Here is a 21857-nt window from a genome sequence, read left to right on the forward strand (position 1 = left end):
GACCTGGGAGGGCAATGTGTCAGCTCCTCCCTCCCTCTTAATGAGTCCGAACCTGACACCCACCCCCTATTCTCTACATGCAGCCTGCTGCAGAGTCCTCTACCTTCCCAGCTCTCTAAACTCTCTTCATCCCTCCAAGTCTGGCTCAAAGGGCCATCTTGCAAGGTAAGCCCTCTGTAACTCTTGTTCTCACTCCAGGGCTGAAGAGTAAGGTTCTTGGACACAGGACGGGGTGTGTGAAAAGGGTAAGTGTCCTCTGGGTTGAGGGCCACAATGGGTCTGGGCAGCCAGGAAGCCTCAACCTCAGGGTACCCTGCTCCACCCTACACACTGGCCAGGTCAGGGCTCTCCCAGACCCCTGTCGGGGAAGAGCTGCAGCCCATGTGCGCAGCATCTGGGTCTGGCTGTAGCTTGTCTAATTAGCAGGAAAATGAGTTGACAGTTCATCTGGCCTGCTGGGGGTCAGCTGGGATGGGGAAGCCAGTGTGTGTACCTGTGTGTACTTCACCACCTGTGCGTGCGGTGTCATTACTAGTCCTTTGGGAGTTGTGGTGGTTGGTAGAGCTTCGAGTTGGGATAAAGGAGCTATTTCCCCCACTGTGATAAATATTCCAGATCTTTGCAGACAAGTTTGGTGTCCCTGCTTGCTTTGGACTGCCAAGATGGCTTTGAGTTTCCATGTGGTCCCCTTGGGGTCACACACTGTCAACAAATGTCCCCTGCTCTGCCTCTGAGATGCAGGACAATACAATGGTCTAATCTGAGTGTGTTGTTCTGGGGGCCACTTCTCCCTGTCTCAGCCCCAGCTAAGCTGAAGAGCTGAGAAACCAGCCCAGGAACCCTCCAACCCTCACCCCATGAACTGCCCCAGCCTCTCCCCCAGTGACCACATGGGCCACACAGCACCCTGGACCTTCCCACCCTGTGCAGCCAGATATCCATGGGCACCATCTTCACTTTTCCTGGAGAAGAGGAGCAGGGACCCCAAAAGGCAAAGGTGGCCTCATTCACCTTTCATTTCACGCCAATTTAGTATATCCCCTCAGCTAATGGGGAACCTGGTGTGGGTTGATGAGAATATGATGCTGTTAGCCCCTTCTTTCTTCCATTTGCATCCTCTCCTCATGACCCAATGGCTTCATAGTACCCACCCTGTCCCTCCCCAGGTGGTTCCAACACAAAAAATGTGAATGTGACTTGGAGATGATCTCATGATGTGAGGAGAAATGGGGCTCCCTAGGGGACTGCAGCTCCTCTCTTCCCGCTGTGCTTGGCTGAGGCGGCCTCACCTGCTGTCTCATTCTCCAGGTGGGCCTCTTCTAGGCACTGTTTGTGCTCCATCTTGAGCATCTGAAGATAGATGCATTCCTCTCGCTGCAGCCCAGCTACCCAGCTATCCTAAAGACAAAAAGGGGACCCGTCAGCCTCTCACCTACAGACTCCAGGAGCAAGCAGGGCCCAGTCATTGGAATGAACTTGTTCTCATCCTGGAGGGATTCTGAGCTCTAGACTGAGCCTCAGTGCCAGCCCTAGACCGAATCCTAATTGTAGTCCCAAACTGAACCCTGATCCTGGCCTGGATCTGATGCAGAATCATTGTTCATTGTCCTCAAGCCTTCTTGGTGGGTCCCCCAACAGTGGTGTGGCTGTAACAAATATGTCTTTTTGTGGGTGATGCAGTCCTGGACAGAGATTAGAGGGCCCCTCCTTAAAGTTCAGTGCTGGTCATGACTGTAGTCTAAGCTGGGCCTGAACAATTCAGTGTCCAAGAGGCCACACAGCTGAATCCCTTCTACCTCAATAGCTCTCTCACCCCTTGTTGGAACCTTTGGTGGAGATTCATTGTTACAAAGGTGACCCATAGTCCAACTTTCCCATCTGAAGCTAAGCGCAATGGCTGACCTAGCTCAGGTCTCCAAGGGAAGGTCTCCTTGTCCAGGATGCCTTCCAGACTGTCTCACATACCTTGGGCCTGGAAACTACCCAGTGAACATGGGGCTCCATCTTTGACTTTATTAGCCAGTTGGGATAAAGACATTAGCTGGTAAGTAATTTAAAGTGTGGTTGTTTTGAAAGCAACACTGATCTATTATGCAGCAGGATGTGGTATTTGTATGACTTTAAAAGATGAGATATGAGACTAAAAGGAAGCTTGCGCCTGTGGTTCCTCTTTGGGGTAATGTGTTTTCCCTCCCCCCCCCTCAGGTTGAAAATAGATTTGAGATGCTCTGTCTTAAGATATATGTGGTTTATCCTACTCAGGTGTGGGAAGAGGGGTAGCCAGATATCAGAGGTGGCCTCTGGAAGAAGAACCGGAGGGCTGGACGGCACCCACTGTGTGGCCTGTCATTGGTCTATCTTGATTGTTGTGAGGCACGCTTCTCCCCAGGAGTAACTTCCAGCCCCACTAACCAACAAGAGTCTGCCTTGCCTCCTCACTCCCTTCCAGCCCCATCTATTTCTCCTGCCCATTCTTACCTTCCATCATACTGCAATGTCAAAGCAGGACAGATGGAAGTGGACATCTGTTGTTTCTGCCTCCCAGTATCCCTTACCTCCTTGGGTGGTAAAATGTCGTCATTTAATCTGGAAAACACTTCCTTCCCCACTTCCGGTTCATAGGGCTCTGATGAACTCCCTTCCAGGGATTTGACATGTGTGTGACCAAGACTTAAGTCAATCAGTGCATTCCTGGCTACAGGGCACATGGCCCAAGCCAGGCTACTCAGAGCTAGGAGACTCCTGGGTCTTTGGATTAAGCAATTAGGCAAGTGAATTTGCCCTTTCCCACTGCACTGAACCTCAAAGGATTCAGGGGCTGAAACTACCACTGCCCTCCTGTTGCTAAGTGGAATACAACGGTGAAGGCCACACAACAGAAGGCAGAAGAGAGTTATAGAGGAAAACTGGGTCCTCTTGATATTATCTGAGCTCCTAAATGCAGTTGTGTCTGAAATCAGCCCTGCTTCCAGCAACAAGAACCAACATCTTATCATTATGGGTTGAACCAGTTGAGTTGTCTCTCCCTGCAACCAAAAGACAACAGTCTTGTGCTCCGAGGACAAACAGATGTCATCACTGGCTGGGCCCTCCAAGACAGGGCTGTGGCAGTGTGGTTTGCCAAGAGATATTTATTTTTCAGTCAAAACGGACATTCCTAGAAGCTCCTCCCTGCCATTCTCTGAGGGCGGAAGGGTGTTGGGTAAACTTCTTCAGTCGACTTTCCTCTCCGACCAGCACAGCCACAAAGCCCTTCCTGTGAGGCTCTTTGAAGAGGAAAGAGGGGTGGATACAGGGGTCTATGGGGGTAACTTGGGGTATCTCTGAATAAAGTGGGGTTGGTCTGGAAATGAGATCTGTCCTCACCACAATTTGAGTGCTGGGCCTCAATAGGAGAAGGGTAGAGGAAATGGAGACGGAGAGAGAGTCAGTAGGGACCAGAGGTCACCAGTAAATGCACATTCTCAAGGCAAGTTCAGATGGGACCCAAATCTCTGATTACTGGTCTGGACTGCATCCATCCCTCTCCATGGCCTTGGCTTGGGCCATCTGGTCAACCATTGCCCTTTGGGGAATGGGCCAGGGCAGTTCTCTCCAACCCTTATCACGGAGGAATTCAGGCAGACTTTGGACTTCCTCTTTGACTAATTTCCTTATTCTAAACATCCTCTTTATTCCTCTGGACTCCAGAAACAGAGTTAGAAAATTCCCTGGCTGAATATAGCCAAGTGTTCTGCTGAGCCCAGGGAAGGATTATAGGGTGGAATATGGCTGTGGTGTGCCTTCATGGAGAATGTGGTAATAGAGGTGGGTCTTGGAGGATGTGTAAGAGATTGACAGAGATGGAGTAAGAGCATTCCAGAAAGTAGGAGCAGTGTGTGCAGAAGCAGAGGCATGAAAATACTAATATATTCCAGGTTTTCAAGAAGGCTGATGTGGTTGCAGCATGGAGTGCTGGGAGAGTCAGAAGACAAGTCAGGAGATGTAGACAAGAGTGGAATTGGTAAGGGCTTAAAAGTGTGGGCTTTGATCCCTAAGTCATGCAGGACCATCAAAGATTTGAAGCAAGGGAGTGAGAATGGGGAATAAACATTTTAAAAGATCCCTTGAGGTCTTATGGAGGACAGGTTGAAGGCATTGGGGTTGAAAGCTACTGTACAGTCAGGCAGAAACTGATGAAGCCTGGGTCAAGGCAGGAGCAGCAGGGACAGAGGACGGGCCCCACAAAGCAGGTGAAATTAACAAGACATAGCTAATTCCTGCCCCCAACCAACGACTTGGGATTCCCCTGCCAACCTGCTATCAGTCACCCCCAGACGACACCCAGGCAGGGGGCAGGAGAGGAGCAGGATTGGGGAGATGCTATGGACCTCTTCCTCTTGCCTGATTTCCTTCTTCCTAGAACAGGAACTCCTGTTCTAGAGGTGTTGTGGCCCTGAACCCCCCGGCCTCACCCTGACTTTAGGGTCAGGCTGACTTAAACCTCTGAGGTAAAATGCACTGCCTGGAGCTCAGCCCAGGGCAGGAATCGGTGAGGAGCTTGGGAGAAAGCCCTCCTTTCTCCTTTCCATGTGGGGTTTCCCAAGATCTGGGGCAAAAGCTGGGGTTGGTAAAGATGCTAGGAATTATAGTCATTAGTTGCTGGGGCTCTGAAGCATGGGGTGAGCTCAGCTCAGGCATTGTGGGCCACACTCACCCCTGAGATGTGAAGCCCGTGGGCACAGCTACCAGCCCAGAATCAGAAACTCCAGCCTCATTCCAGGGCCTGGGAACTATGGTAGCCTGGCTTGGGAACATGAATCCCTCTGAGCAGCAGCTAGTTTCTGAGAGGGGTGTTAACAATGCAGCAGGCTGGATTAGGTAAGACAGGAAAAAAAACTTCCTGCCTGCCAAACAGCTACTGTGGATGATTTGTGCTCCTGAGGTTTGTGAAAAAAGAAGGCTCTTTTTTCTCCCTGCCTGGGATGGTTGGAGGAGGCATAGAAGTGGATAGTAAAGGGTGGGGGACTCAGGGGTGGTACAATTTACCACCTCTCCCCATTATTCAGGTCCTTACAGAAACTCTGTCATACCTCTCAATTTATTTAAGCCTCCTCTCCCCACTGAATTCACAGGGTAGCCAAGAAACTCTTTCACGAGGGAAAACTAAGGACCCAGAGGGAAAGGGGTCTGATCAAAGGCCTATAGTATAAGACCCATTTTCTAGGCTGCTCCCTGCATTTTAGCTTTTTGTTTTGAGTTGGTAAGGGGATGGAGTTCTTGTAGTGGAGGAGGCAAGGGAGAGTACAGAAGGGTTAACAGGAGACAAGGTAGGACAGGGGCAGGGAGGTAGATCATGGAATCCGGAAGTCACAGATGAGAGGAGAAACAGGCTCCCAGATTGCAGAGGGCACTAAATGAAGCCAAAGTAATCTTATGGGGAAGTGGCACAAGAGAGCCTGCTGGGATGACAGGGATGTGTTATAGCTTGATCTGAATGGTAGTACGCATGTGAAAATGCACTGAGCTGCCACTTCGGATTTGTGCATTTTGCTAATTAAAAAACCAAACCAACAACCAACCACATCTCTAAGGCCTCAGGGCAGCACGTAGCATGTTGCAGCCCCTCTGGAAGAAGTAGCTCTCAATGAAGCTGGAAAGCCTAAATAAGACCACACGGTTCTGGAATCAGACTGCCACTTCTTGTCTGGGTGGCCTTGGGCAAGTTGCCCAAACTCTGTAAAATGGGGACAACTGCATTGACTTCCAGGGTCATGTCGGGGTGGGGATGTCATGTAACAGACACCTGTCTGGCACTTGGGGACTTTTGAAGAAGGGTTAGCAGTTACTGCTATGATCAAAGTCAATCCGGCCTTGTGTCTACACCCAAACCCCGATCCAGCCGCAACCTTGATATCCCGTACAAGCCTGGGCAGTCTGAAATGTTCTACCCTCTGACAAGTGTTAGTCCTGCCCACCAGAGGAGGGGTTTCAAGGCTGACAGTCCCCCTTGTCCCTGCTGCAGTTTGGTTTTTATTCCCTCCCTGTATTTTTGCATCCCTTCCCCAATAGTGTGAAGCCTCCCTTTTCTGCAAATCTAGATTTGCCAACCATACCTCCTAGCACTCCTCTCTTAGTGGGAGGCTGAGCTCTGCCCTGGGAATGGGAGGGCAGGATGAGAACTGGTATGTGTACGCGGTAGGGTGGTGGTGTTGGCATAAAGATGCGAATTTAGGATTGGGGCAAGAAAGAATTTTCCTCAGTTCAAAGTGGTACTAGGATATCCCGTACAGGTTCTGTCTATCAGTGAGCTCTTATTATTAGCCAATCTCAAGCAAAGACTTTCAGCCTGGGGTTAAGCCTGGTCACCTGAAAAGGCTTTGCTTGGAAAGTTTCTTTTAGGGCATGAAATCTTGAAGTGGCAGTGAGGATGGGGCAGCAAGGGTAAGCATTCAGTTTAAATCCTCTGCCCCCTGAAGGTCATCTGGGCACCCCTGGAGATAGAGGACTCAGCTTACAAATGCAGGGTCTGTGGGAGATATTGGTGTTGAGGCCACGTGGAGAGGGCTGGGCACAGCAAACCATAAAGCTGAAACCCTTGCCACAAGGTTGGCTGGGACCTCTTTCCCTCGTCGGGTTACTTGCTGTGCAGGAAGAACCTGTTTTAAAGTTAGACAGTTGGGAAGCGCCCCCTGGGAGATATGAAGCCTCATCTCACATGAGAGCAGAGTCATAGGAAAAGGGCTTCATTCAGGAAACCCTAGCTCAATGCTTGTGTGTTGAGGCACCCCGCTTTTCTCCTCACTCAGCCTGCCGGCTTGCCGTATAAAATCACGACACAGATGTGAAAGTCCCTTGCAATGAGATCAAACAGCCTCTGATATCACCACCCATCTTGTGATGTTTGATTAAAGGCTGATTCGGACAAGGCTGAGTTAAATGGCATTTGGGGAACATATGGGGATATTTGAATATTAGGTAGAGGGATCACTGTTAATTTTGTCAGGTGTGACGACTGTATCATAGTTATGCAGGAAAATGTCCTTTGGTTTTAGAGACGCATCTTGAAATAAATTGAGGTAAGATGTCATGCTCTCTAGCCCGCAAAGCAGATGATAGAAATATTAATCGCAAAATTGCAAATGTTTACAATGGTTAAACCGAGGAATTAAGGTATTTGGATGTTCGTTTGCTATCTCACTACTTTTGTATATGTTTGAAATTTTTCATAATAGATGTTTATATATACACATACACACACACACACGGACACACAGTAGAGAGAGATGAAACTGTGTTTGTTTTCTTCCATTGATATACTTCTAAGGTGTGCTAGAGAGTTTGTACATAATTTTCCTAGGTGTAATGAGAGCTGTTTTGTGTTCGGAGGTCCAGCAGGGGAAGCCAAGGGCTGGGAGGCTGAGCAGAAGGGGTTGGGAGAAAGGGTGGGGGTGGGAGGCTGCATTTGGACCTGGCCCTATTCTTGCATCTGGGGCCAGAGGGGCCTCAATGCAGGGCCCTGGGAAGGACCGGGAGCAGGTCAGGCTAGAGGCCACACGCTGGCGTCCCAGCCCAGGTGAGATTGGCACTGAGGCTGCCCACTGTGTGAGAAGGCCATCACCCTCCACCCAGCCCTCCCTGAGAGCACCCAGGCCATCTCATAGGGACACCTTGAACATCCCCAGGGCTCCTACCTGCCCTAGGGACCCCTGGGCAGCCAGGGACAAGGAAGGGTTGCCCAGGGGTCCATAGGACTCTCAAGCTGGGAACCAAGGGGGGACAACCTGTTGCACACAGTTTTCAGGCCACTTTCATCTCCCTGACCAACCCCATTTTACAGAGACGCTGAGGCCTAAGGGCGAGATTATGTCCCAGGGCTCTAGTCCAGCCTTCTCTTCCTTTTTCTCCATTGGGCCTAGGGTTCTCACCCTCCCTTTCATGATGAGGAAGCTGAGGCAATCCATGGAGATTAAAGACATTTCCAAGGTCAATTGGCTGTTGGCATGGAGGGGAATGATCCCCAACCCAACCCAGCCCAGCTCCCCATGGAAACCCTAGAAACATCAGGGAAGGCTGAGTCTCAGGAGGCCAGGATGGGGGGGGTGGTGGGAAACCCTAACAAGAGGCTCCTCCTCTTCAGCATGGGTCCCTCATGAGCCCTGGACAGGGTTAAGTGAAGTTGTCACTTCACTCAAGGAGAAAGTAGTCTGGCCCACCCAGCTGAAGCATGCTTCCTAAAGCCCACAGGGCAGCCTGCTGGGGGCCAAGAGGGCCCAGGAGCCCTGGGTAGGTTGGAAGCAGGTGGCAGGGCTAGGGTGCCTGTGGCAAGGTCAAGTCTACAGGAGCAGGTGACCAACCACCATCCTCCTCTGAGAGGAACTGGGATGTGCCAAGCCTCCTCTACTCCTTGGGCCATCCCAGCCTCTGGTAATTGAGGACTTCTTTATTCTTCTGGAATGAGGTCCACTGTCCTGCCAACAGAGGCTGTTTTGTGGTCTGAGGTGGAAGGTTGGTCCAGTTTGGTCAAATTCTTCAAGGCACTGTCCTGCCTGTTCCAGGAAGCCCTCTCTGACTGCTCCTCTCAGCACTCCCAGCCCCCGGTCCTGGGACGCTGCACCCCACAGCCACCAGGGCTGTTCCTTCTGGGGCACTGGGTTTGGGTTTTCCCCTTACCAGCCTACCTGTCTTTCCAGGACAGGGCCTGCCTGGGTCTGCTCCTCCCCTGTGACCTTCTCCCCACCCCCGATTCCCCATCCAACACACCCATGACTGGGCATTGCTCCGGGCAGCTCTGCTACTAAGTGAGGAGCCCATGTGCCTGCTGTGCAGGGGGCAGGGGCAGCAGAAGGTCAGGGGTGTGGCTTTGGGGCAGATTTTCTCCTCTGAAACACTGGACATTTTCTTTCCTATTTTTGCTTCCCTGTTCAGAGATTTTCCCTTTCCAAGCTGAGGTCAGGGCACCATAAACAGAGGTGATAAAGCCTTGGGCCTTCAACCTGAACTTTGAAGCTGCCATTTTATGACTCTGTAACATCAGCTGCCAGCCTGCCCTCCCACCCCCACCCCCCAGAGTCGGGCTGGAGCAGGATGCCTGGTGTCCATCCCGTGAGGGAATGAGGGGTGGCTTGTGGGAAAGGAGGGAGGAGTAGAGAGGGAAATTAGGCTCCTCACCTCCAGCCTACTCTCATCCAGTCCTAACTGAGTCCCCTCACCTCCCGCTGTGAACCCACCCCTGCTGGGGCTGTGGGCTGTGGGGGACATAGGAAGCTGAGAGGCCCTGATCCTTGGGTGGTCACATTAGCTCAGGCTGGGAGGTGAGGAGGGCTGGAATCAGAGGGGAGAGCAGAGTGGTCTGGAGCAATCAGAGAAGACCGCCTGGAGGAGGAGATGGAGCTTGACTCTGAAGGGATAAGATGTGGAAAGACAGGGGAGGACATTGAGAGAATCTAGGCCTGGGCACTGGGGGCAGATTTGGCCGGGCATGAGGGGAGGTCCCACTGAACCCACTCTGCCCCTGGGCTGAGACGGCTCCAGGGATGGGGGCAGGGCACATCAATTGTGGTCCAAGATCCTTGGCTCATCCAGAGCTGCAGCCCCAGGGCCAGCATTTGGTCAGGCTTTCAGTGCTCAGGAGGTGGGTCTCAGGGCTATCAATGGTAGTGGGGGCAGGCTCCTGTTCATTGTCAGGTGAGTAGTACAGGTGAGACACCCACAGACACACACACATGGGCACACCCACACTTGGGGCACCTGGGCACACATGTACTGGGTGCATATATACACGCTTATGTGGAGAGGAAGAAGAGGGAGGCCAGAGTTTGTTTGCTGGAGGCTCTCTGTGCAGGTCTCCAGCTGCACATGCCCGACTCCTGCTCTTAGCACCAGTGCCCGGGGAACCCTCACTGCCCATCACCTTCCGCCTTGGGAAGAACTTTCCTGCTCTGCTCAGTGGAAGACCGCAAGGAGGGGCCTGCCTGTCCTTTACCTTCCCAGTTCCTGGAGGGCCCAGTGCTGGGTATGCTGCTGAGAAAACACCCCCATATGTACACAGAACCCCCCGCAGACACCTCCAGATGGGCACAGCACACAAGGACCACACTCACAGCCTCCTTCCCACCATCTACCAGACCCTCCCTCTCAACCCACCAGTCTCTGACCCGGTATCCACGGACCTCCCCACCCTACACACACCCGCAGTCACTGCACGAAAGGCAAGTCTGGGACCCGCTCTCTTCCCCCTGGGGTCCTCCAGTCACTATGCCAAGCGGCCTCCAGTCGGGACTACTGGGAAAGACTGGGCTCGAACCAGATCCCACCCCCTCGGGGCTAGATTCAATCCTGGGTGTGGGAAGGGCGGGCGAGACGGCGTGCTCTGTGCCCCATACTCCCCTTACACAGACGCCCCCACACACCGCCCGGCTCCCGCCGTCCCCCAACCCCACCCCAGCTGCCCCGCCTCAGGCGATGGAGCGGGCACTCACCGCGGGGCCCAGGGCGCAGGCGAGGACGCCGGCTAGTAAGCACAGCCAGTGCACGGGCGGCGGGCTCAGCGGGAGCATGGTCCACCCTGACCCCGCGGCGGGAGGGCGGCGCGCGGAGCGGGCAATGGCCGGGAGCCTGGCAGTGTGGCGCTGCCGCGGTGGCCCCAGCGCTAAGAGGCGCCCGCGGGGCTAGGGGCGGGGCTCGGGGGCTCGTCTGACGGACGGCGGGTCTGGCCAATGGACCGGCGGAGGCGGGGCCGCCGTGCAGGTGTGGGGAGGGGCTGGGGGGAGCCCTGGCTAGTAGGGACTCCCCGCGTGGCTCCGCCAACGCCACCCCGCGAGCCCTCGGCGTTGAGGCATTTGCAGTCCTTCGACCCCTGGGGACTTATTTTAAGGAAGTCTAGTCCCCAACACGCTCCGTCCTTCTCTGCTTGGCTCACGATGTTCCCAAGCGCCTGCACGTGGCCTCCCATCCCCGCACGCCCCCTCAGCCCCACCCCAGGGCGCTCTTCACGCGTAGCTTCGGGGCCGCCACCTCCAGGAGACCTCCCCACGTTCCTCCCCACTTCCCAGTTCTGCGCCTCGGGGCGGGGGACTAGTGCGCACAGACTGGATTACCAGTTAGGAAGTGTCCTTCTTATCTCCCCAGGCTGCCGTCTGCAACCCGCTCTAGGTGTAGCGCGTTGAATGATCCAATTTCTATAGCCCCAACTCATAGGTCGCGCCGGAAGAGGCCGGGTTGGGGGAAGAAAGGGCATGGCTGTGGCTCGATTCAGGGTTCCTCCGTGCCACCCTGGAGCCCTGGAGCCCTAGCGCGGCGCGCTCCGCAAGGGCAGTATCTCCAGCTACCGTGGGAGGAGGATGGCATGTTCGCGCCTTCCTGCGTCTGGGCCCGGGCATCTCCCACCGGAGGGGCTGGGCCGAGGTTCCGGCGCCCCCGCGCGGGGAGGGAAGGTCTGTTCCCGGCGCGCGGGCCGCAGACTGCTTTGGATCTAAAAGGGGCCAGAGATATCCTCATTCCTTCTCTTCTGTTTTACTGTCGAGGGGACTGAGAGCCAGAGAGGAGCCGGGATTCGGTCGCTGGTCTTTGGCTCCGCGCTTTCAAGGCTGGGTGCCTCGGTCGCTGGTTGACAACAGCCAGACTTCCTCTGACCCTCGTCCGCAGAGTTCGGTTTATTCATTCCTAGAATGGGGCGCAGGTTCCTAGGCGCCGCGCCCGGGAGAGCACCTTTTTAGGACCATGAGCAGGTGATTGCCTAGCCTTTTCCGAGGGCCGGAGCTGGCCCGAGGAAGCTGGGTTGGCTGTGGTGCCGGCGGGAATGGGGTGGGCAGGTGAGTGAACGTTATAGGGGGGTGGGGGCCTGTGTTTCGTTTCTTGAGAGCGGAGAGAGCCTCGTATAGCTGGATGTGAGGGCCCTTGCAGGTGGTCGTTCTTCCTTCCTTCTTTCCTTGCACACATTTATTGATCGCTGGCTGTGTACCAGACCCTATGCTGTGCACTGGGAGTAGAGAGATGGATAAGAGCCCCACGCTCCTGATGCAGGGGAACGTGGGAGGAGCTTTTGCCCCCTCCTAGCAATTTCCACCCCATTCCAGTATATACAATGAGGCAGGACACTTCTTTTCCCTCCATAAGGGAATTCTGGAGGAGCCTCGCTCCAGACTTTCTGGGATTTGGACTCAGTCTCCACAGTGGAGGGAGCGTGTGAATAGTTGCCAATTCCTTGGCCACCCCACCTTGGTGGACCACAGTTAGGTTCAGGAGTTCTTGCCTCCCCTTGTGATCCTGTAGGTATCCCCTTTTCAGGCATCAGTTTCCTTAGCAGGGCAGTGGAGTCATGTCCTAAGTCTGGGGAGTTACCTTTGCTAGCAGGGGGCCTGGGAGCCCCTGGATGTGAACAGCATTGGTTCTCATAAATTCTTGCCCATCCGATCCTTAACACACACACACACACACACACACACACACACACACACACACAATTTAGTCAATTGCAGAATTTTCAGTCCCTCAGTCTGTTGAAGTTCTCCTGCTCTCTTGGTACTGTGATCTTTACTACTTGTGAGTGCATTAAGAGGGGTGAGGACTGGGGAAGAGGAGGAAGCAGGACCCCACTTTGCCAAGCCCACTGTCAGGCAGGTGACCTCTGGAAAGGGGCGAAAAAGAGGGAGGAAATTTTAGGGCTCCCAGCCAGTAAAGGTCTGACCTTCCTCTTGTTCTGAAGGATGGTCCACATCAACCCCCTCCTCAGTCAGGATCGAGGCAGCGAGAGTGGCTGCCAAGGTCTCCCCACACCCTTGCAGTCCGCGCCTCTGGTTTGCAGGAAGGGAGAGGATGAGTCAGAAAGAATAGTTTCCCTGCAGATTCTTTGCAATGAAAACCATTTCTTTGTTATTTCAGAATTGTTCCCCTGGGGGACATTCCCTTCCTTACCTATCAAAGGGCACAAAAAACATGCAGAAGTGAAAGAAGCAGCAAGAAGAAAATATCAAAAACAAGCAAAAATAAAAACTTACAAAAATTCAAGTAACGCTAAATTTGACCTTGTCTCAAGTACTGTCCCTACATGCCTTGTCCTGTGCTCCCAGGCACTGGGGGTCAGCCAGGGATCCACTGTTGGGGAATCATGTAGGGTCTTATGAGGAAATGATTTTCTCACCTGGGTGATCTGGGAAGGCTTCTAGGAGGGGGGACACTGTCAGATGTAGGGGATGCAGTGAGAGGGGACAGTTTACACAAGGAGGTTGGAAGCAGTGACTTGGAAGCTCCCAAACCTTGAGTCCCTCTGGAGTCTGCCTTTACTCAACCTGTCCAGGCTTGGGGAGTGGGCCACAGCCATCCCCTGTTCTCTGTTATCCCACGTCCCTCTTGCATAGACTCCCTCTCGGACATTTGGTTCTGAGGTCTCCCCTCGGGGATCTCTTGAACTTCTTCCCCATCTCTGGCACAAACTCCACCTTCCAGATTCCAGGAATGACAGGGGTGCCGAAGGTGCAGGAGGTGGGGGGAAAGAGAGAGGCAGAGTTACCTGCCATTCCTGGTGATGATGGAACAGTGGGGAGAGAATCTGCAGTTACTCATTCAGAGCCTGTCCCTGGCTGTCTGCCTAATCCCGGGGATGGGTGCCATCATCAGAACCACTCACCCCCATCCCATTTCTTCATGCAACCTCCTACAGTCATGCAATCACTGCTTTCAACACTCCTAGCTCAGAATTTCAGAATGGCAAAGTGCCTTGGTGCAATGGTGATGATAGCCTCAGCATAGTCTCAGCCTACATGATGGGAGCTAGGCCAAGGCAAGGTGAGGAAACAACATAGATTAGGGGTCACTGTTCCAAGATTTCTCCTCTAGAGCTGTCTACATTGCTTTCTGGATGCAGGCAAGCTCGTTCTTTCAGACATCACAGTTGATGGGACCTACACCTTTAATTCAGTTGGTGCTTGGGTCCTGTCTAGGAAGAGCATGGCTTCTGCTCAAGTGCTGTGGTGGATCCCGAAGGCATTTAAGTTAGAGGCTGTCAGCTCACTGCACTCATAGCTGAACAGCAAGTTCTTTCTTGAAGGGAGATCCAAGTGATGCAATCTATGGCTACCAAAAAGGGAAACTGAGGCATGGAGAATGGCTCCTTGGGATTGAAGGGCAGGGGTGAGCTCCTGCTCCGGAGGACAAGGGAAAAGTAGATGTGGTTCATGCTTTTGGGAGCTCCTCGTCTGGTTTAGTGAGGGATGACTTGACAAAGAACTACTGTCCTCAAAATTCCAGGGCTCATTCAGTCCAGGGACTCAGCAGTCTGTTGTCATGCAGCTTAGCACAGGGGTCATGATGCAGTGACTCTTGGAGACTGTAGAGTGGCAGACCCTTCCCTGCTGTTTACTGTCCAACAGCACCCTTAGTTTTTTTTTTTTTTGTCGAATGCTTATTGCAGCATCTGTGTGTGTGCGTAAGTGTATGTGTGTATGAGCATGTGAGTGTGTGTCCTTGTGTATGGGCATGAGTAGGTGCAGTCACATCTGCTTCTGGCTGGGGTCGAAAGGCAGGACCTGGCCAGTTTGTGCTGGGAGGGAGTGGAGTTTGGGGCATGGTTCTGGGTAGTCAGGGACAGAAAGGGGATGGGCTGCAGAGAGGGTGCCAGCACCATGGACAGCACCAGGCTGGCTTTCAGCTCTAGGGCCTCGGACTCTTGTGGGGATTGTGGGAGCACTCCCCACCCTAGAAAGCCCTCAGGCTAACTTCACAGCGGCTTTCAAAGTAATCAAGCTCAATTCCCCCACATCCAGCCCTACATTCCTACAAAAAGGGTAGCTAACCTTGGGTGGAGATTCTGGAAAATGGAGATAATGCAGTGGGGACAGGATAGGCATGGAATATAAGTAACATTATCAATGCAATTGAATAGTAGAGCACGGACTAAAAGTTTAATAGTATCCACTGGAAAAATGGAAGACTCTACGTAACTCCCAAACAACCTTAGGGAGGGGAAAATGAAACAAAGAAAATCCCACCAATCCAATAAGAGGTAGTGTGTTTGTGGGGTGGGGGTTAGAAACAAGAATATCAATAAAAATGTAAAATCAGTTATCAGGAATAGTTCCAAACATCAATCATCACAGTTGATGTGAATGAAGGAGAATTTAAGGTGAACAACAATGAAAGGCACCAATAGGAATAGTTCAACAGAACATTTGATAGAATAAAATAAATGATACTCACAAACATCTGTGCATTTAATGATATAGTTTTGAAATACATAAAGTAAAAAGGAGGAATTGTCAAATCTGTAGTCACAGTGGAGGAATTGAACACCTTTCTCTCAGGAATTTCATTCCCCAGTCAAAATAAATGAACTGGAGTCACATCTCTCTACAGAGAAATCTGTCTCAAAACAATGGTGTTGAACAACTGAAGCAGATTGCAGAATGATATGTACAGTACAGTGTTACTTACAGAGCTTAAAATCTGCAAACAATACTATGAAACTTTTATGGATGCATAAATATGTAGCAAAAATATAAAAACATACAGAGGAATGATAAACACCCAAGTCATGTTAATGGTTACCTCTGGGGAGGAAGGAAGGAAGATGGAATAAGGGAGGGGTATTGATTTTATATTACTATGTAACAGATTACCACAAACTTGGTGACTTCAAACAACACTCGTTTATTATCCCACATTTTTTTTGTAGGTCAAAAGTCTGGTTATGTTTTAGTTTGCTAGTTGCTGGAACACAATATACCAAAACTGGAAAGGCTTTTAAAAAAGGGGAATTTCATGGTTGGGCCTATGATTAAGTTGTGTGGAGATCTTAGCTATCACCACAGTTCTTGGAGAAAGCACAGCCTTTCTAATTCTTTTATTGGAACTTCTGGCCTCTAAAACTATAAGCCAATAAATTTTTGTTTTTTTAAACCAAAAAAAAAAAAAAAAAGATCCAGAATCTTGATTTCCTCTGCCTTGAATAGATCATTTACCTTATTGTATAAGAATGTAGACCTTGGTTTCTTTATTAGAGATGTTGTGGGTTCACAGAACAATCATGCATGCAAGATTCCTATATACCAAGTGTTATTAAACCCTTGTTTTAGCTAGTGAAAGATAGGGCACAATTGTTAAACAATAGATGATAGCATGTTTTTTATAAATTGTACTATTAACTATGGTGCATGGTTTAACTTAGAAAAGTAAAGTCCAACTGTGTATTAAATTAGTTGTATTAAATATCTTGTAAATGAGTTGTGGCTTTTTCTTGTTTATCCTGGGTTAATAATGAGGTTTTGTCAATATTCAAGCTTTAACTATTTGTATATGATTTCAGTATTCTCATTAAATTATTTCATTTGTATTTTTTATTTTGAATAAAAAAAAAGGGGAATTTCATAAGTTGCTAGTTTACAGTTCTAAGGCCAAGAAAATGTCCCAATTAAAGCAAGTCTATAGAAATGTCCAATCTCAGGCATCCAGGGAATGATACCTTGATCTGAGAAGGCCGATGAAGTTCAGGGTTTCTCTCTCAAGTGGAAAGGCACATGGCGAAGAGTTAGGGTTTTTCTCTCAGCTGGAAGGGCACATGGCGAACATGGCATCATCTGCTGGCTCCCTCTCCAGCTCCCTGGGAGGCATTTTCCTTCTTCATCTCCAAATGTCGCTGGCCAGTGGACTCTCTGCTTCGTGGTTCTGCAGCATTCTCTGTTGGTCTTCTCTGCTGTCTCTGAATCTTGTTCTTTCTCCAAAATGTTTCCTCTTTTTATAGGATTCCAGTAAAGTAATCAAGACCCACCTAAGAATGGGTGGAGACACGTCTCCACCTAATCCAGTTTAACAACCATTCTTGATTGAGTCACATGTCCAGGGAGATGATCTAAATACAGTTTCAACCATACAGTGCTGAATAGGGATTAGAAAAAATGGCTGCCTTTACAAAATGGGATTAGGATTAAAACATGGCTTTTCTAGGGTACATACATCCTTTCAAACCAACATAGGTTATAAGTCAGCTGGGCCTTCTGATGAAATCAGGGTGTTGGTCAGCACAGTGATCTCATTCGGAGTTCAGGGTGCTTCCAAGTTCATTCAGATGGTCAGCAGAATTCAGTTCCTTGCAGCTGTGGAACTGAAGTCTCCATTTTTTTTGCTGGCTGTTGGGATGTGTGTCACCCTAAATTCCTAGAGGATTCCCTCAGGTTCTGGCTACGTCACCCTCTCTACAGGCAGTTCACAACAAGATGCTTGCTTTTTCCTAGAACAGCAAAAGAGACTCTACTGAAGCTTCAATCCTCTCTGACTTCTACTTTCTCTGCCCTCTAGACTGTCTTAGAAAAGGGCTCTCCTGATTAGGTCAGGCGGACCCACACTTAAGAGGAGGGGATTATACAGGGTGTGCACCTCAGGGCCAGCGTCTTGGGTGTCATCCTAGAATTCTGCCAACCAGAGGAGGGATACAAAGCATGTCTGCAATTGAATTGAACATTCAAAAAGCGTCTGCAGCAGAGGTGGCATTATGTTAAAGTCTAATAAAACTGGGTCATGGATGTGTTGGGGTTGATTTTATTATTATTTTTTCCTGTACTTTTGGAAATCTTTCACACACATAGCAGAATTGATTTTTTAAAAACACCAAAAATATGCTTTTAAGTAATTCTCCTATTGAAGAAATTAAAATTCAAGCTACAAATTGATAAATAATGAATAATAATGGACAATTAAGACCTCAGTGATATGGACACTATAGTAATTAGAGGAAAATGTGTAGCTTTCGTTATCTATATTAGAAACAAGAAACAAATGAAATTAGTGAAATAAATTTGCACTTACATTGACTAGAAAAACAAGATAACGCCACCACCACCCCCCAAAAAGAAGGAATTACTAAATATAAGGACAGAATGAAATGCTAGATAATGAAATAGAAATAAAATATGGAATCAATAAATGAAATAAATTGGCCCCTTGAACAGACTGAAACATAAACAAAGGTTTAAGTTTATGTTTAATCAAGCCTGACTAAGATTGGAAGCAGAAACATACACAAAAAGGGGCCAAGTTCCAGGAATAGAGGAGTCAAAAACTATAAAAGAATACCAGATACAACTTTATGTCAATATATTATTTGAACACCTAGGTGCAATGGAATCTTTGCCAGAGAAATATAAATAGTTAAATTTACCCCTAAAAAGATACCAGGCCCAAATTGTTTTATGAGAGAACTCTACAAACCTTTATGAACCGATGAATTCCTATGTTATGATTAAACTGCTCCAGAGCAGTGAAGAAGATGGTTTGTTTCCCAACATAGTATATGAGGTACTATAATGCTGATATTAAAATAAGGTAAGGAGAGCACAAATAAAGAAAAACTTTAAAAGAAAAGAGAGCACAAATAAAAAAATATTTAACTTCTTTTAAATAATTTAAAGGTATTAAGCCAATAAATAAATTTATAAATTAATACATGAAGTAATGTTCATACATGAGCAGAGAGGTGAAAATCAATAAACGACAAGGTCAATGAACTACAAAGTCATCTCACATCCTGAGCTGAATCAAGTGAGACAGGCCATGCCTTCAGGATCGGAATGGGTCTGTAATTTGCCAGCGTGCTTCAGCCAGGGCACTGCCAGCCACTGCCTGGCGAGGTGAGGACACCTGGGCTCAGGGAATGAGTCTGCAGAGGCAGGTCTGAGACTGGAAGAGAGACTCCTGGCTGGATGCATTGAGGCTGCTCTTGATAAACCAGATGTCCCTGAAAAAGGACAAAGTCTGGGCACCCATGGGCAGAGAATGTAGAGCACAGCACAGCCCTGGGAAATGCCTACCCTGGTCCTTGCAGGGCAGAAGTTAGGGCATCCAGCAACTTTTTTTCCCCACAGGACCTGGGCTCTGTCCTGGGGCTTTTGCAGCAGCCACTGTGTGACTCCCTGGACTGAAGGGAGGTATCTGGGGACAGGCGACAAGCGTGTCGCTTCAAGACTGAGCAGACAGAGCAGGAGATTGGGCTGGATTGGAAAAACCTAGCTCTGGTTCCTCCTCGGCACCCCACTCCAGACACAGGTGTCCAGCAAAATAGCCTTTGGGGTCTCTAATGGCCTGACTGTGCCCACAGGCCACCAACCATTTGAAATGCTTCTTATTATCATCTTTTCTATTGTGATTATTATCAGAGCCCCAGCCCGGTGCTCTGACCTCTAAGTGATGGGTACATGAGAGATGAAACTGAAGGCTGGGGGTGGGGGTGGGGGGCGAGGAGGAGGAGGAAGCCTCTTCTTGTAAGCCCATCTCTGTCCCCTTCCTCCTTTCACTTTCCTCCTGTCTTGGGGCTCCTGGGAGTCGTCTTCTCCCACCCCTCACCTGCCCTCCACCATCACTTCCTCACAATCTCTGGCTTCCCCCGGGTCCCTGTTTTCCAATCTTAGCAGCTGGGCTGAGTATTATTATTCAGACAATAAAGAAGAGCTTCAAAACACACCTAGTAGATAAAAATAAAAATGAGCTCCCATGCACACATCACTTAGTCTACTTCCTTTGTGCTCCCAGCCCAACCACAATAATTTGGAATCAAGTCGGAGAACTATCATTTTATCTGAAACTATTTTAGTATGCACCTCTAAAAGATGATACAACCACAATGCCACGATCACACAATACTATTTCATGCCTAAAAAAAAAACCCCTCAAATTTCTTAATAGAATGAAATATTCAGCTATTACTTAATTTTCACTCCTTGAGTTATAAATGCTTCTATTTATTTGTTTATTTACCAGTTGTTTGCTTAAATAAGGTTCACACATGTCAAATGAAAAACAAAGCTGAACTTGGTAAGGGGGACTTATTGCAAGGGAGAAATGAGCGACTGTGGTGGCGGGTGGGGGTTGGACCATTGCCATAGGGGAAGGCGCTAATCAGCAGGTCCACAGGTGTCTCCAAAGAAAAAAGGGTTTTTCTGTTATGGAGAGGAAATAATGGGGGATAGGGAGGCAGGATAAAAGGTTGGTGAGATCAGACAGCAGATCTGAGAATATTTTACCCTGATGCAGCCTATTTTCTGGGAGGTGCACTTAAATTTCAGCGGCCTGGAGGAAGGAGAGACATTTTACCAAAGTTGGGTTAACAAGCATTTTGTTCCAACTGAGCAGTGGGGACAAGCAGTTCAGCTGGTCATTTATGAGGCAAAGAATGGGAACTTGGAGAGGCTGGGCCTGGCTTGTTGTAGATAAACAAGGAGGCATCCCTGAGTCCTGTCTAAGTCATCTGGGGGAGGAGGCTTTTTTGCCATAAGCTGTTTTCTGGAATGCAGAGGGTGGGGGGCATGGAGCATGGGGATTTCTTAACCTTCACTTTTTCCAGGATCATAAGGCCCAGGTAAAATTTAACCCGTGTCACGCATTAGAATGTACTGTACTGGCTCCTCCCTCTCTCCGCCCACGCCTCTCCCTTCCTTGCAAGTTCTCTTTTTTTTTTTTTTTTAGAGAGAGGGAGGAAGGGAAGGAAAGACAGAGAAGGAAGGAAGGATGGAAGAAAGGGAAACATTTTTAAACATTTTCTTGTTTTATTATATTTTGTTTGTTTGTTTGTTTTTTACATGGGCTGGGGCCGGGAATCGAACCGGGGTCCTCCGGCACGGCAGGCAAGCACTCTTGCCCGCTGAGCCACCGCGGCCCGCCCGCAAGTTCTCTTTTGAAGAAACTGGGTCTTGGGTCCAGAACACGACTCCCCACTGTCTGAGTTCACTGATTGCACCTCTGTGGTGTTATTTAACATAGGTCTCTAAGTTGATTGTTTTAAAACCTGAGTGAGCTCATGTCTCTTCTTTGTCCACAGTTTTGCTCACTGAGAATAAAGGACTAGGTCCTTTCAGGGCCCGAGGGACTCCCCCATCACCTCCCCTTTTCCTCCCCTCTCATCTCCTCCCACCCCAGCAGCGCTGGCCTCCTGGCTTTTCCCAGAACTTGCCAAGCGTCCTCCCATTTGAGGGTCTTTGCACTGGCTGTTCCCTCTGCCTGGAATGCACTTCCCCTTGCTCTCCCCCTAGTTAATACTGCAAACTGCACCCCCCTCAGGCTCCTGAGGCCCCTCATCCTCTCCAACTCCCTCCCCCCAGAGCTGTTACCATCCTCTACATATTCACATCATTTAACTACTTGCAAATTTATACAATTTCATTTGTTGTCTACCTCCCCTTAAAGAATATACGCTCCCCCAGGACAATAGGTTTCTTTCCCCTCAGAGTATTTCAAGTCCCCAGAAGGATGCCTGGCACACAGTAGGTCCTCTCTCTATTCATATTTGTGGAATGAGTGAATGACTATTCCTAAAGCCCGGAGTTCATGCTGCCCTTCCGTGGACTCCGGGTTTCTGCAGCTGCCTTCGCGCTCAGCTCTGAGGGACACCCCTCCAGGGCCTGCCCTCACCTGGGCAGGAGGCTCCCTCCCAGCCCCACCCAAGCCTAGGCTCTGCCCTGCAGAACTCGCCACACACACTGTACTCTTTCATGCATCTGTGCCTTGTCCAGGGCTGTCCCCTTTGCCAAGAAAGCCTTCCTCCCCACATCTGCCAGGGGAGCTTTTGTCCTGCCTCGGGGCTTGGACTCACGCCCGTTTTCCACTCTGGGAAGCCTCTGGGGTCTCTGCTGGGGATGATGGGCCCAGAGAGGGTGTCAGTGAAGGTTGGGTAAGCAATAGAAACAAAACTCCTCTAGGAGGCCTTCCCGGATTGGACCTCTCTTTGATAGTAGTCCTTGGCCAGGCCTGACCTCTGACCCAAGGATGAACCCTGACCCTCAGAAGACCCCTAACCTGATCATGGACCTCCACACCAGTGCTGTGTCCCTAATCATGGCCTCTGTTCAGACTGACCCCTGATCCTGATCCCTGGCCTCAGTCCAGCCCACCCTGACCCC

At 49.9% G+C, this 21857-nt stretch overlaps 1 protein-coding gene across 5 annotated transcripts in view; it reads right to left on the reverse strand.

Moving 5' to 3' along the window:
- Window positions 1-11190, reverse strand: part of VIPR1 (vasoactive intestinal peptide receptor 1) — a 31786-nt gene extending 20596 nt beyond the window's left edge. For 2 of the 5 annotated variants that reach the window (XM_077129692.1, XM_077129691.1), the window contains exons 1-2: window positions 10461-10595; window positions 1290-1398 (exon numbers count right to left, since the gene is read on the reverse strand). In XM_077129692.1, the coding sequence (XP_076985807.1) occupies window positions 1290-1398; window positions 10461-10538 (187 nt within the window). In that variant the 5' untranslated portion in view covers window positions 10539-10595. Of the gene's footprint in view, window positions 1-1289; window positions 1399-4696; window positions 5355-10460; window positions 10596-11078 lie in introns of those variants that run through there. The other 3 variants (XM_077129694.1, XM_077129693.1, XM_077129696.1) reach the window with 3 other exon arrangements.
- Window positions 11191-21857: the final 10667 nt, after the last annotated feature.

The sequence above is a fragment of the Tamandua tetradactyla genome, chromosome 15 (genome assembly GCF_023851605.1).
Source record: "Tamandua tetradactyla isolate mTamTet1 chromosome 15, mTamTet1.pri, whole genome shotgun sequence".
NCBI classification, from domain to species: Eukaryota; Metazoa; Chordata; class Mammalia; order Pilosa; family Myrmecophagidae; genus Tamandua; species Tamandua tetradactyla.